General features: G+C 33.9%; 1 protein-coding gene across 2 annotated transcripts in view; it reads right to left on the bottom strand.

Annotated features, from left to right (window-relative positions):
- The window catches only part of LOC130823970 (suppressor of RPS4-RLD 1), a 27,365-nt gene extending 11,918 nt beyond the window's left edge, over positions 1-15,447 (bottom strand). Inside the window, exons 1-14 of one of the 2 annotated variants that reach the window (XM_057688820.1) lie at positions 15,246-15,447; positions 14,971-15,080; positions 11,917-12,527; positions 10,797-10,841; positions 10,586-10,687; positions 10,431-10,511; positions 6,878-6,944; positions 4,656-4,756; positions 4,445-4,552; positions 3,873-3,943; positions 3,687-3,743; positions 1,611-1,719; positions 1,442-1,522; positions 686-772 (exon numbers count right to left, since the gene is read on the bottom strand). In XM_057688820.1, coding sequence (XP_057544803.1) covers positions 686-772; positions 1,442-1,522; positions 1,611-1,719; positions 3,687-3,743; positions 3,873-3,943; positions 4,445-4,552; positions 4,656-4,756; positions 6,878-6,944; positions 10,431-10,511; positions 10,586-10,687; positions 10,797-10,841; positions 11,917-12,527; positions 14,971-15,080; positions 15,246-15,367 — 1,752 coding nt within the window. In that variant the 5' untranslated portion in view covers positions 15,368-15,447. The remainder of the gene's footprint in view (positions 1-685; positions 773-1,441; positions 1,523-1,610; positions 1,720-3,686; positions 3,744-3,872; positions 3,944-4,444; positions 4,553-4,655; positions 4,757-6,877; positions 6,945-10,430; positions 10,512-10,585; positions 10,688-10,796; positions 10,842-11,916; positions 12,528-14,970; positions 15,081-15,245) is intronic. The other variant, XM_057688821.1, reaches the window with a different exon arrangement.

The following is a 15,447-nucleotide window of genomic DNA, read 5'->3' as shown; positions in this document are numbered from 1 at the left end:
AATAAGTATCATGTTTCTAAGTAACAGTTTTCGTTACAAAAGCATCTTCAAGTTCTTTAGTGTAATTTGTAAGTTCGTCTGTTTAAGCCATCATCAAAGGGGAAATATAAATTCCTCCAAATTGTAATTTGTATTTCACATTATTATTTGTAGTAAAGATAGTGTAATGGCTTTTGTCGTATACTGAAATTAGTGGTATTTCATTGCATACGAGGCCAAGATTCGATTATGATAGAGAATAACATAAATTTTGGCACCCAAGTTTCCATATTGCACAATACAGTATTTTCTAAAAAGATAATATCACATTTGCAAATTGTTACCCCATAGAAGTTAGAGCACAAAACTTACAAGAATATTGTATCATACAAAAAACTAACATATATGGTAAATACCTGACAAAAATTTTCAAGAATTCAGAACTCGTACTGATTAATTTTCTATCATAAAGGCTATGTAATTCGATTTTCAAGGGTAAGGTTGCTTACATCTGAAATTCTAACCCCTCTAATGCCCGCATAGGCAAAAGCCCCTTGGTCGCATTGGGGTCACGTTATGTCATTGAGACATGTTACGCATTTCTTGTCAAATAAGAGTAAACAGAATTCAGACTTCCAATTTCTAGATGAGTAACTAAAAAGCAATTAGAAATTGAATAATAAAACCATGGCTGACAAAATATTACCTTAAAAAGGGGATCAATATCAGCATCAATATCAAACCAGGCAAACTCGCTATTTATTTTTGATGCTGTATAGAGAGCTATTTCCTTCTGTATAGGAAAAAAGAAGCACAGGTTAAAATTATACAGTATAAAGTAATCAAAGTAAAGGAAGTAGGAATGTAAACAATAGTGTACCATTTTCTAACTATCTAATATGGTCCGCAAAGAGCATGACCACACAAAATCTGCAAATCAGTTTATATGTAGTTCTTCCTCTTGATTATAAAAAGAAAGTGTGTCCCATAGGATCTACTATAGTGATGAGAAGTAGAGGGGAAAACACAGACATTATACTTCCCAGTTCCTAGAATTATAGGCAAAAACCATAATCTGCAGGAGCTTCACTACGTACTGGTAGATGGTGGCTATTGTAATTTGTAGCACCTAAAAACCTTTGACACCTGAAAGAATCGTTTTTCCATAGCTACAGTCACATAGATATACCATTTTATCTGCCTCATGCACCCTCCATCTAATCAAGATTATCATAGTTTCTATTGTGGTCACCAAAAGATTGCAAAACTTGGTTACTTAATAAAAGTCACATATAGCTGAAAGAAGGGTAGTTGGAGATAAAATTTCTTCGATTAGTGTGGGATATGCCAAAAATATGTAGCTTCAATAAACGTTTTACGGGGATGAAATGACCAAGGTACAACAAGGATAGATCTCAGTCAGTGAAGCAATAGCTTAAGATTACTCAAAACAATACATTACCTGGTAAAATACAAGGCACTGAAGCACAAATTTCTCCATAGAGTCTAATTCCAAATCTAAAGCAGCATCATAGTCTTTGACCTGGTATCATTAAATGAGTATCAGATACCTTGAATAATACTCTTAGAAATTACGTTTATGGTTGTAGGCATATGCTGATTCTCCATACCGCTTCTTTAAACTGTCCTAAAGCATGGTGACAGGAGGCTTTTAAATAAAGACACTCCACATTTGAACTCTCAATACTGAGCGCCATAGATAAATCCTTGATGGCATTCCTGTCAATGCAAAATTTAATGAAAAGTAAAAACAATAATCAGCAATGAGAACAAGAAAAAAACCAATCAAAGCTAGAAACATAGACAAGCATGACAAACATTGGTGTTGACTACGAGCACACTACCCCCTCCCCCAACCCATTGGGCTCCCTAATCCCTAGCACAACCAAAGGACGTATGAACATAGAACACTATCTCCCACATACTCAAAGTTGAACAAGCTTTCCTTAACATATACCTAATTATCAAAACAGAAACATTTATTTCATAATCTTTGATATGCACCAGTACTGGAAAAGAGCCCCTAAAATTGTAGCTAAATCTTATTTAGCAGAGTGCCACCTGTTATAAGGGTACAAATTACCAGTGTCTTGCTTCACGAGGTGTTTTTTCTAAGCCAACACCATGCACTGGGAAGGGAAGCCAGATGTGACCGCCAATAGTAGTGAAGCGACAATACATTAAATCACTAGAATTTTTTTGTTGACAATGGCCAGTGAATGTATTGCATAAATGGTACTTCCATTTACCAGAAAACCGTCATCTTTCATATTTTTATCAATTTTTACAGATATGTTTACTTTTTGCTATTGGCTCTGTTTATACATGATTTTTTACAAGCAACAAAATTCTCTTCTCTCACTTCTCTCAACATCATACTATGGTTCCAGCAAGGAACACTGGTGGACTCACATCACTCAGACGGTCAAGATCCAATGCTTTCTATTTGATAGATGTCCAAAAGTGCCTTAATTCCAGATCAGGGGCCTCTTTTAAAAATTTGAAATAATCTTACATTTATATGTTAATTGCACTAAGGATAAAATGCAGGGGACAGAGAAGAGAAAACTTCTGGATCACAGGACTATATCGTGTTCAAAACCGTGATCTGGGACGAACAATGTAGATTGCACTTACTGTCACCTATGTTTTGAGTAATACTGGACTAAAGGCTAGGCAGAAGGTTTCTAATTTGCCTTAGATTCTAACACCATCCGAGAGAAAAGACCAAACTAGTGTCAAAAGCTACTAGCAACTGAAGTTGAAAACTACAACTCACAGGAATTGTCCACGTAAGCCAGCAACATTAATGTTCACAAATTGCAGAAATCAAGTAACGTAAGAGGTCTTCCATTATTTCCAGAGTGCTTCCCACCACTGCCTTGCTCTAAGGATAGAAGTCAGGAGTATAAAACAACATCTTCCAATGATAATACTAAAGGCTACTAAAAATCATGGCCATTTAATATACCTAGAGCAAGGATGATACATTTTAGATATAAATCGAGAAGGGCTCTCAAGTATCATAGGGATCCTCCAAGAGCATAATGTCGTAGTAGCCAAAGTCCAAAAATCGAAAAGATTAACCTGTCTCCGTGACCCCACTCGCCCAAGCTAGAGGCATTAAGTCACAGCCAAGCAATGTCAATGCATGTCAAGAATCATATTAGGCTAAAGTCCAGTCAGCTTTTAACAAATTCAAAGAGCAGTTCCATTGGTTGCTCCACTGAAACTCCCTCTATTCTGAACATCAAGAGCCAACAAGCCTCACATAGCTAGAAAACCCATTAGCATGAAAAAGATAGATACAACAACCAAGCCAAAGCCTTAATCCCAAAAAATTGTGGTCATCTAATGAATAAGATAGATAGCAAACTAAAATTATTTTGAAGAGCACCTGCCTCTTATGTATCTAGTAATGTCATGCTATTCTACCAAAAGACTATCATGAACAATGCACCAAAGCTTGCTACAAATCTCTGATTTAATATGTATCGAGTAATTTTAATACACAGACATTAGGTTTGTCCCTTGAATAATAATCAAGCACAGAATGCTTGAGAGCTCAGTGTCAAACATTTCAATTAAATACAACCCCTTTGACTGTTTTTGAACATTATTGACATTTATGGAACCACTTAATGCCCAAGATACTTTAGCTCAGTGAATCAGTAATCGAGCAATACCTGTGATCTCCCGTAGCATGATTGAGCAGCCCACGCAGATAATATGCTTTAGCATACCTAATATAGACCAAAATGCAATATAAATTGATAATATACATTGATATATATCACTGAAGAAGAGTGCATGCTGAAGTGGGATACCCTTAACTACATAAAGCATGAAGAGAGATATTGAAGCTCCATTACCTGTCATCAATTTTTAGAGCTTGATTGAGACATTCAAAAGCCTTATCTGTATTTGCCAAATCTTGATAGAGCTGCAGGAGCGAAAAATCGTCAATCAGATAGGCTGATCGCAACTTAATTATTTCCAGTCCAGAAAATATATAGCAACCTCGATGATTTATAAAGCCACAACCAAAACATCGTTGAATAAGTTTGATAATACAAACACATAACACAATAGTAATTTGATCAAAATACAAAATAGCCATGAACTAAAGACACGAGACATTGAAAGAAAGGAGGGCTTGTACTTGCAGCCTCTTCAATTCAATGCTTTTGATACCTCCTGAAAGCTGACATAACCCATCTAGGAAAATATGAAATGCTGAAATATCTAACAACAAATGAGAGTAAAAAACGGAACTGAGTTGGATAAATTACAAACAGCCAAAATCAAAGATAATAGATACTGTAACAAAAATTTGGGAGTTCAGAATTAGAACTTGATCAAGCATGATGATTCCCCACTTAAAGAACCAAGGAACCCAAACCAAGAGAGGGTGATACAAATTACTGAATTTAATGCACAGTACCTGAGTTAGATGAGTCCAAGCCTCAAGAAAATCATGGTCAAATTTGAGCGCTTTCATATGTGACTCTTCAGCTCTTCTGTACTCACCAACTGATGATAAAGACAGACCCTAGTAAGAGCATACTAATGTCAATCACAAAGATAAAATGAACCAAGATAACCATACATATCACATAATCTAGAACCCAGGTCTCAGAATGTTACAGCCTCACCAAATAAGTGTATGCAGACTTGTTGCCCTTATCAAATTTAACACATGTAGTAAGGTCTTTAACAGCTGCATCAAAATCCTTAAACTTATAGTTAACAATACCTAAATCAAAAAAGTAAATTAAATTAAAAACTGTCCAACAAAAACAGCAACATATTTAATTCTAACATCAATGTCAAAATCTTAATCCAAACAATATGTAGAAAATATTTTAATTCTAAGCACTGAAGAATTCAGCGTTAGTAAATCGATATCTACATTGACTTAACTACAACCACTGGAATGTTCACAATGCAGAAATTAACAAACACAAATGAGAAAATATTGAGTGTTAATAAGCAAGAATAACATCAATCGATACATGGCTTGTATACAATTTTAGAAAATGTACTTAATGCTTAGGTATACCCTTTAGGGGTGTTTTTTGACAAGAATTCAAGTTGAGACTAGGACATAAAATCCCAACTCCACAAATTTCCTAGTTTGGTTGTTGGGAAAATGTGGTTGAGACTTCAAGTCCCAACAGCTCAAGTCCCCCACTTTCATGTCCATGAGGAATGCAAGTATTTTGGGAAGGGATTTTTTAAAACTAAATTCTCAGTGAAGTTTTAACTTTAATACCTACGCAAGTCTCACCTTCATATTTCTCAATTTCCATTTCCCTTTGCCAAATATTCCCTTAGGATACATACAACATAACCTTCTTTTATTTAAAAATATAGTAATATTTCTCAAAATATTATTCACAAGACCAAAATGTACAAGAGTTCTAATTGAATGGTGATCTCTGTTCTTTGTATATTACGCCTATAGGCAAAAGAAATGTGTAAGAGCTTCCATAACGCTAACAAATTCATCTAGGAACCAGCAGTCTAGTAGAGTAGAGACTATCAAAGTTCACTTAGATGACAAGAAGAGTAAGTGGGAAAATTTGAACCCTTAAAACTCATGGTTATCAATTTATCATTCCACTCACATGACTTTGCGCACTATGATTTTCAACATTCAACCTTCAGAACATAATTAATGTATTCAATAGTATCATGAGAATGGGAAATTGGGAATCCCAACTTCCAACAATATAAATTGCTTCAGATAAACCAGAATTGCAATATATTATGAAATAAATAGAAAAAATAAAATAGGAACCCTAAAAGACACAATGCAAAGTATGGGAACATTTGTACATTTGCATGAACTCAAATAGAGAGCATATGTGATGAAAATTTGCTGATCGAATTGGACTAGTATTTGACAGAATAAGACAGTTGATTAGGTAAACTTCCATTTGTGACGAAAAAATAGAGGGGGATAGTTTCCCTAGCGGCTCGTTGTTTAATAAATTGAGGACAAACAGAGCCCTAAAAGCCATATGATCACACTATATGAGTGTGCCCCCATTATGATTTTCATCATTCAACCTTCAAAACATAATTAATGTATTCAATAGTGTCACGAAAATGGGAATCCCAACTACCAACAATATATATGATAAATAGAAAAAATCACATAGGAACCCTGAAAATCACAATGCAAATTATGGAAACATTTGTACGTCTCTGTGAACTCAAATAGAGTGCATATGTGATGAAATGTCCTAACCAAATTGCAATGGAATTTGATTGCATAAAACAGTTGATTAGGTAACTTTAATTGACATAATAAAATAACATCAAAAGCTTCACAAAATGTTGTAAAATGAATTTTGACCATATTGTGACGTAACAAAAAACTTGGTGGAGGGAGGGTCGCTAATGCCTTTTTGTTAAATAGATTGAGGAAAAACAGAGCCCTAAAGAAGATTATCTTCACAATTAATTCACAAAACAAAATAAGTAAATGGTAATTGTTTATCAAGGACAAACAGAGCCCTGGAATAAGGTCTGGATAGTAGTTGCCTTAACTACACATTAATTCATCAATCTGACAGAATCGCCCTTTGTAACCCTTGCCTTTAGAGCACTCTACATACTTTTTGACCATAGAATGATACAAACACTATACTCTAGAGGAAGGAAATCAGGTAAGCAAAATAGAAATCACAAAAGGTAAGTGCCCCTACTATACCCTCAACTTTTTTTTCTTATCTCTTCCAAGACTACATAACAAAGTCTAGTCATGGCATCATCATATAATAAAAAGATATGATGGGTAAAAAAGTCGAATGAATCAAAAGCAAGTTCAAGCATTAGTTCATTGAAAAATATAGTTTAACTAACTTACCCCTCTCATGTAGTATATCAGCAGAATTAGGTTCAAACTCCAATGCCTTTGATAAGTCATCAATAGCCTGTAATTTAAATTTGATACATGTATCAAAATCTATCAAAAAAGTCTAACTTGGCAAATTTAGTACATCAAACTTCCATAAAATCAAGCTTATGAAACACCTTCACAAAAACATTCCATAACAAAAATGAACCTGCAGACATAACGAATACCGTCCTAAAAGGAACAAAATGGGAAAGACTATCTCGCAAAAAAAGGTCACATAAATTTCCTTTTATCAAACAATAATATTCAGAAATATAATGTTTGAAAATATAATCAACATATGGATCACCAAAACTCAAAGGCATGCCAAACACCTTTTTGCCTTACAAATTCTGGATACACATAAAAAAACATGGATTTTTTGTCAAGTAAAAACTAAAACATAAGTTACTTGTGGGAAAAAAGTAATTATAATTTTCCTTTTCGTGGGAAAGGCCTTATGATATTAGGTTTGTTCATAAGGTAAGATAACCACATTAGCGTTATTTAGAACTTTCCATTAGATTAGTAATGAGAAACTATAGAATAAACAAAGATTTATAATTTTTAGTTTTGGATTATAAAGAATTATTATACAGCGACTCAATAAATTATTTTTATTTTTATCAATGTGAAGTTGCAAATGATGTTTGCTACCAAGGATTAATTAAAACAACTTTTTTGTTATCACTAACAATGGTAAGATTGCATACAACGATTATCCCGAATCCCACCTAGGATAGTGGGAGCAACTTAATGGCAATGAGGTTATGGAATGTATATTATGTCCTTCCCCACAAAAAACCTTATCATTGGTCTCAACTAACAAAAGGCCCTAAAAATATTATTGCTCAAATTATAAAGCTAAAGTAGAAAGATCACTGCTCCAAAACAAGGATGGCAAAACTAATATTCTGCTTCAAGTTGCCTAGTCATCACAAACAATTCACCAAATGTAAGACACTGAAGATCTCACATACGACCAGCTTCACTGTCAATCACCAAAAACAAGGTAACATAACCATTTGTTCTATTTCCAAACTAGAGAAATGCTCTTTCACCTTAGGTCTTAAGTACTCTTAATTAAACCTCAACTATGATTACAACACCGGTAATAGGTAGGTCAAATAAGACCTCACCGAAATGATTACTATGTGTTAAGAATGAAGAAAATAAGATCTACATCACAAGAAAGTTAACTTTTATCTCATTGTACAATAGAACACAATTACAAAAAACTAATGAACCACCATAAATTTCAGAACAGGTTTCAAGACTTAGCATTAGGATAAAGGGAACCTCTAATGCCGGATCATCATGCAAAACTGAATTTTCTCATTCATAATCCATTTGCCGCCATATCACTCGCTAAAGAAAGGAAAGTTCCAACATCATTACGATACGAAATGTAACTACACTAAAAAAAGATATACATACAAAGTCTGTTTTATTAGCTTTGATATATTATTAGCCCATTTAGGGAAAATTGCAAATTTCTGAAGTGAATTAGAGTTGGACATTGCATTAGGTAATATTGATTCAATTTGAATTCTAATCTTAAAAAAAAAATTTGAAAACGATGAATTATACTTATTAATTGTGCTATCTTTAACACACATTATGCAAAACTTTAATATTTTCTACTTCGTGTTAACAAACATTTAGGTAACGCTCTTACTTTTGGAATTTTCTACTTCGTGTATGGGAGTTTACTTGCTTCTTCTTTACGTCCAAGAAACCTATTGAGAAAGTATTGGGAGGTTTTTTGCAAGCAATTAGATATACTATGAATACCCCCATAGGGTATTGCAAACTTCACCCTTTTCTGATTCTAAACTCTTTGCTCTCTTATTTTCTAGGTAACTATAATAGAGTGATATTTTGTTTCTAAATCAAAGTTTCAATTATTTGGCTCTTCCGAGTGCTTAGGCTATAGTAGTTCTCTCTTTGTATCTCTTAGGCCTGTTTCATAAACACCCCAAGCACCAAGTGGATAATATATTATTTGACATTAAATGTTACCTGGAGAGAAGTATCAAGTTGTTTCATTTGTCTACTTACTATTTCATAAAATAATTATGTCAACAAGGAGATAACTCATATTTTCATCATAATATTTGGAGGAGTTCTTTATTTGGAGTCATTATCCATAAAAGTCTACAAAATGTAGGTTTCTCTGCTTACACCTATTATACTTGATTGATTATTATCACTGTATGTTAATTAATGCTTGTTTCCCCAACAGTATAAGAGTTAAGACAGCTATACTGGGAAGATTATAGTCAATCGAGTCACTTTTTACAAGCTTCTCAGACAAGCTTAGATGTTTTACTTGTCTATAAATCTTTATTTTTTACTTTTTTACTTTTTCTTACTTTTTCTATTACTTTTTCTTTACTTTTTCTTAAATAGATTATTATTTTTCAAATGGATGAAGTACAACTAGTACTAATAATAATAATGATTATCGCAATGTTCCCTTTTGCTTGTCCACCACTACTAATAATTATAATATTTTAAGTATATTTAAATATATTAATCAGTATCCCCATACTCGTATCCAATATCAGGAGACTGTCCTCGTATCCTAGAATTTCAAATTGACATACCGGATCCTAGGATCCACACCCGTATCCGATACCTGTACCCGAGTCCAAGTAACTAAGGTTTAAGCCTATTAGTTTTCCTACATAAGAGGGTACTAAGGCACATATATGGATTAAGTATCTCTCTGAAAACACATTCTATCTAGAAAGATTGACCTATTTTCTACAAAAATATTTATTCTAAAATCAATCAAAAGCTCCTATGTTTGGACTCTTTCTAGTGAAAGGATCGAGTAATTCTCTCTTTGTATCACTTGGGTTTATTTCAGTTGGATATATTCCAAGCACTACACAGGTTAAATGAAATTTAAGGAAAGACTTTGAGATTTCTAGAGAGAAAGTATTTTATTCTAATTCATTTTTGTATTTATTTTTCATAAAATCACCATGGTTGATTGGATGGTTCTTAAAGATATAGTAATCTTTCATAAAGGTCTACAAAAGAAATGTAACTTACTTATTCTTGTTATGTTTTTTTTATTATCTTTACTTGTCATGTGTTTATGGTGCTAATTTCCTTAACAGGCTTTGGTGTTATCAGTCATGAAATCTAGTGCAATAGCTTAGAATATGCAACATCCACTACCCAAATTGCAATGGAAATAGAGACCTAGAGCAAGAAAAATAACAGCACCTTGATCATAATAGAGAATTGATTGTGTACCAATCTTTCATGTCCTAATCTAATCTACACAACTTTGACCATTTAAAGACAACGAAAAAACTTAATGCAAAAAAAAAGAAGAATATGCTCCAAATTATAATCACGGTTGGATAGATTCTCAACACTCTATCCCAATTTAATTATAATCAATGCAATACTGATGCTTGAATCTTCAGATTCCATGTCATAAATTTTGAGCCTTATATCAGAAAATTAACTACAGAATTCACTTAAATATTGTACTATATCTTACCCCAGCTGAGTCTCCTAAAGCAGCTCGAGCTTGCCCTCTACGTTTCCATGCCTCGCCAGCAGAAGGGTTTGCCTCAATAGCCTAATCATAAGTTTAAAAGAGTTAATGTCAACATGTGGCTGGAGGCAGGCAAAATACAGTAATCAAAATGATACCTTGCTAAAGTCAGCAATTGCTGCATCTAGTTCTCGTTGGAAAGCATATGCTGTACCTCTCCCAATGAGTGCCTCTGGGTAATTTGGACCCTCTTTCAAAATCTGCAGCAGAAATAATGTTTCATTACAAATTTTTTTCTATAAGTTCTGGACAAAATAATAGCAGGACCCTAAAGTATAACCCTTAAACACAAGAGTCATAATTCTTTACCTGGTCGAAAATTGAAATTGCATGTGTATACCTTCCCTCGTTTACCTGCCAGAAAATATTGGTAAATTGCAAATGCGTTATGTCAAAAACAAAAAAAGAAAGCACTTAAAAAATAAGCAATAGTCAGTACCTAATTTTCGTAAATGTCAAAAAATCTATTGTTTTTCAAAGAATTAACAAAGAAACACTCAATTTTAGTTCCAATGTGTTTGGGCCAGGAGGCCCAGGACACAATGAGAAAACATGTGGATTGTATGTAAATAATTTTTCCTATGTTTTTATTTTGGATCGCAACAGTGAAGGCAAAACAAGAGTGACAATAGCTAGTATGAACCAATCTTCAAAATCTACACGTGCAATATGACATCCATAAACTGAGGTTAACAATCGGTGGTCAGTAGTGAACAGTGATTTAGCAAACCATTAGAGTACTTAGGCACCAGATGTACACTTAATTTATAGAGTGTGCAGTTATCAACAGCAACACACGTTAAGCACAACAACCATGACTGATAGTTGTCTAGTTCAGATATAAGAAGCCAAAAGATAAATGGACTAGGCTGCATCTTCTGATTGCATTTTCATGTCAGCTACTCTCAGTCCCACACCCTCTGACCTGCTCACCCTCCACCCAATCAATATTATTCAATTATAAGAAATCAAACAAATTAAACTACTTTCTTTTTTTCAAGTGCACCATTTCTTCCAAAAAGCTCTCACAAAAATGGGAGTAACGGTGCACTTAAAAAGAAACAAAAGTATTATTTAGTAGCACTTTCGTAGTGGAGAAGTATAAATTCAAGCATAATGTCCATTAAAAAACAATGTTTGAAATACAACAGAAAAAAGGACAAGGGAGCTTGACACCATAATATGGAACAGAAAACACCACATAATGAGCCATAGTCTATAGACTTGAAGTTCAACTTTAGCATCCAATATACCCCATCATGCAACATGATTGTCATAATTGGAAAATCCTTCTTATTATTTGTTGCAACTCGCTCTTTGCAAATGCTAATTTCTATAGGAATCCAACATGCAATACGATTTCGAAGCTACTAATAGTTTAGTAGGCTGACCCTATGGTAACTTTAAAATGCAAGGATAAAAGACATACCTCAGCTATCCCTCTCGATAACCGTAAGTCTAAGCTGATAGATTTTGTTTTAGAAATCTGAGTAACACAAACTTTCTGGCCTTTTTTGACAGCATCACTCCATTCAAATTCTTCAGAATTTTTATTATTTAACTTGATGGAGGCCTTAGATGCGTTGATTTTATTGTGTGGTTCTTCACCAGGTTTGTTGAGTGATTCCAACTCACTGCTCAATTTTTTATAAGTACCATTCGATTTGCTCTCAAATTTCTTTGTTTCCTTCACTTTCTCCACTGAGCCATTCAGCACGTGAGATTCATTAAATAATTTGCTCTGAACCTCAGACATATTATCAGATCCATTCCTGGCTTCAGAGTCATCTCTCAAATTATTAGAATCCTTCACAGTTTTAGCTTCAGGTGTAACATGTCTATTTGAGACATCTAATGGGGTAGATGACCTAATAGCATGCCCTTCTTGATTGATATTTCCATTTGTGTTTTCTTTTGCAATCAGCTCTTCCAGTTCTAACAATTGTTTCAAATCTGCTGACTGATGAAGAGCAAGGTCATATCCATGCTTCCAGACCAGCATAGCGTCATCTTTCCGTCCCAAGGCAGAATATGCTTGACCTGCAATAATTTATGATGGAACTCATTAATTCATCAACTATTTATTGAGGATAGCTCGATATCAATTTGATCATATGTGTCTACCTCTAGTCCCCTACCCATAATCCCAACTACAAGCTACTCTAAAATAATCCAATTTATTGGGAGTGCCTTGGCGTTGATGTTCTTGTATTAGGAGTTCCTTCCTAAAGTTAAATGATAACCTTCAACCAGGTTAGCAAGTTAAGAATCTTTGATCTTTTGCTTCTGTAAGAAAGAACTATCTTTAACAAAAAAGAGCACGACAATAAAAATAAGCAGAGTTTTAAGAAAATTATAAACATGACTAAAGACCCCAAATAGAGGACACCTTAGAAGAGGGTAAAATGATATTATTAGCTACAAGATAAGAAACATAAAACTGAAAGATCTTTCCCTTCCTCTCAGACGACACCGACAACAATATAATACAAATGACATGGACCACCAAAAAAAAGGCCCACATGCTCATTTGGAGATAATTCACTCTCTTAGTGCAAGCTCAAGTTCAAAGAGCGCATGCCAAAGAAATAGTACTTTCATAAAAAAAATTAAAAAAAAAAAAAACACATTAGCAATTTTTCTGCTAATGAAAGCGATAGCACGAGGAAAAGCTACATTTAGTGACTTGCATCCACCTATGTGCAAAATTAATTAGAATTGTAACCCCAACAGACAGCTTTACCCCTAATGTTACCCCAAACATGCATCAGAAATTACTAAGCTAGTAAAAAGTAAGCACTTGAAGCAGTTTCCGTGCTCTTGCAAGATAAAAAAACCAGAAACTATATGATGAGGGATTTTAGAATTAGTAAAACTTTCTAAGAAGATTCTGTGCTCCTAACCTTGGGGCTCACTTTTGGAATGTTGCAACACAGATTAATTTTCATTTTCTCCGACCCAAAGTACAAAGTTGGGGCATGGTGAATTAAAGGGAGACAATATAGAGGACGAAAGAAAATAGCTTATGCTATGCTTGATTCTTATACCCTAGTCCACATGGCAACAAAAAAACAAACTTATACTCCTCAACACATGTTAACTCATGGTGTTAAACAATTTAAACTCTCTCCTCAAGTTCTCTTATCTTATTACTTTCTCACTCACTCTCTCACCTTACCATCAAATTCTTGGTGTAAATAAAATGTATTATTGGTTCTACTTGTCGTATTAGCATGTGATGAAGAAATTGGAATGATATGGGTAATAAAGTAGAAACAATGAAAACCTAGGAGAAAGCAATCAAGATTTTGATTTCACTTTATCCAGAAAAAGGTTTATCATCGAGAAAGAGATGGCTTAAATAGTCCCCTTATGAAGACAAATTCCCATGGAAGACATTTATTATAACCGTTAGGTTGGATATTTTGGTTAACGCTCATGCTTCATCACTTCATGCAACAACTCTTGGAATTTGTATCCCGGTCCTTTTCATCTTTTCTCTTAACAAAAAATTTGCAATGCTAGAAAATTTTCAAGCAAAGAACTTCTATTTCTTTTCCACTCTTTTTTTTCTTGCGTGCATATGAGAGGATTTCAGAATTAGAGCATAGAAGGTCCCCTCAAAATTTTTTTATCTAGAACAAACTCTTAGTCCCTTAGCATGAAGAACTGAGACAATTTGAGAAATTGATGAACAAACAATTTTTTAAAAGCATTAACCAGTATTCAATCTTAGTCTTTATTAAACGTTCAAGACCACATTGTATGGATTTTCCAAAGCATTCTAGTAACTTTTCCCAGTGACACCTAAGGGCTAAAAATCAATTAATCTTAAATGTTTATCCTTATTCTCTCCCAAAATCAAATTACATAAGAAAGTCCATGAGACCATAATGCTTTCTTTAGACTGTGATAACCTCAATGCTAGGCACAAATTTCAAACTCAAAGATTAATAGCTCTTTCCCCTTATTACAAGCAATTGCAACTATCCACCTCCTAAGCACTTAACTTCTTAAGGCGTTTTGACTATATAATAACCAGACTTAGTGAAGACCTCGCTGAAATTAATCATTGACTGTATAATAACCCTACTAGCCACCTCCTTAAGCTCAATCACTTGGAAAAAATCGTTGAAATTAACTTCTCTAAGACGCTCATACTATAGGTCATACTAATTATAAACTAATCTTAGGTCGTTCACCTTGGAAATTCTTGAGGCAATTCAACATAACTAGCAAAACATCAGGCTCTATGTAAAGGTCATGATCAATTCCAGCTCTTTATCTGTCTAGTTTAATTCAAACAATTAAAACTTAACAAAAACAAAATTACAGCACCAATCACTACGATGAACCAAAGAACTCATAAATTAAACTAAAAGATCTCACAAACTAATTAATCCAAATTATACGATTACAAAGCAAAAATAAAATACATTAAAATTCAACAAAAACTATCAAAAAAACATGAACCAAAGCTTACCTTTAAGAATGTACGCTTGAAGAAGAGAAGGATCAAGTTCAAGCGCACGATCGCAATCCTTAATCACATGTTTGTGAAGCTCCAATTGACTATAACAAAACGCTCGATTGCTGATTTTGCAAACATCAAACACCAAGGAAAACACACAGCACATATAACTTGAATCAACTTCATCGAAAATCACTCAAGAAAACAAAAAGGAAATCAATACCGTGAACAAAATCTGAGATGAAAAAATCGAAAGAACAAATAAAGATGAAGAAAAGGAATGAAACCAGAGATCTTGAATGGTGGAAGAACGAGAAAGAAGTGAATCGAGAATGCGAATAGCTTTAGACCAGTTCCGGGAGCAGCAGAGTTTAGCTAACTCTACTCTCTCGGAGTTTGTTGACGCCATTGACGATTGCTTGTTGTTGATAAAAATTTGTTCTCTCACTTCCTACGTGTATACAAATCAATAGAAATAGGGGTGTTTAT

The sequence above is a fragment of the Amaranthus tricolor genome, chromosome 9 (genome assembly GCF_026212465.1).
Source record: "Amaranthus tricolor cultivar Red isolate AtriRed21 chromosome 9, ASM2621246v1, whole genome shotgun sequence".
NCBI classification, from domain to species: Eukaryota; Viridiplantae; Streptophyta; class Magnoliopsida; order Caryophyllales; family Amaranthaceae; genus Amaranthus; species Amaranthus tricolor.
This window is presented reverse-complemented; position numbering and strand designations above follow the sequence as displayed.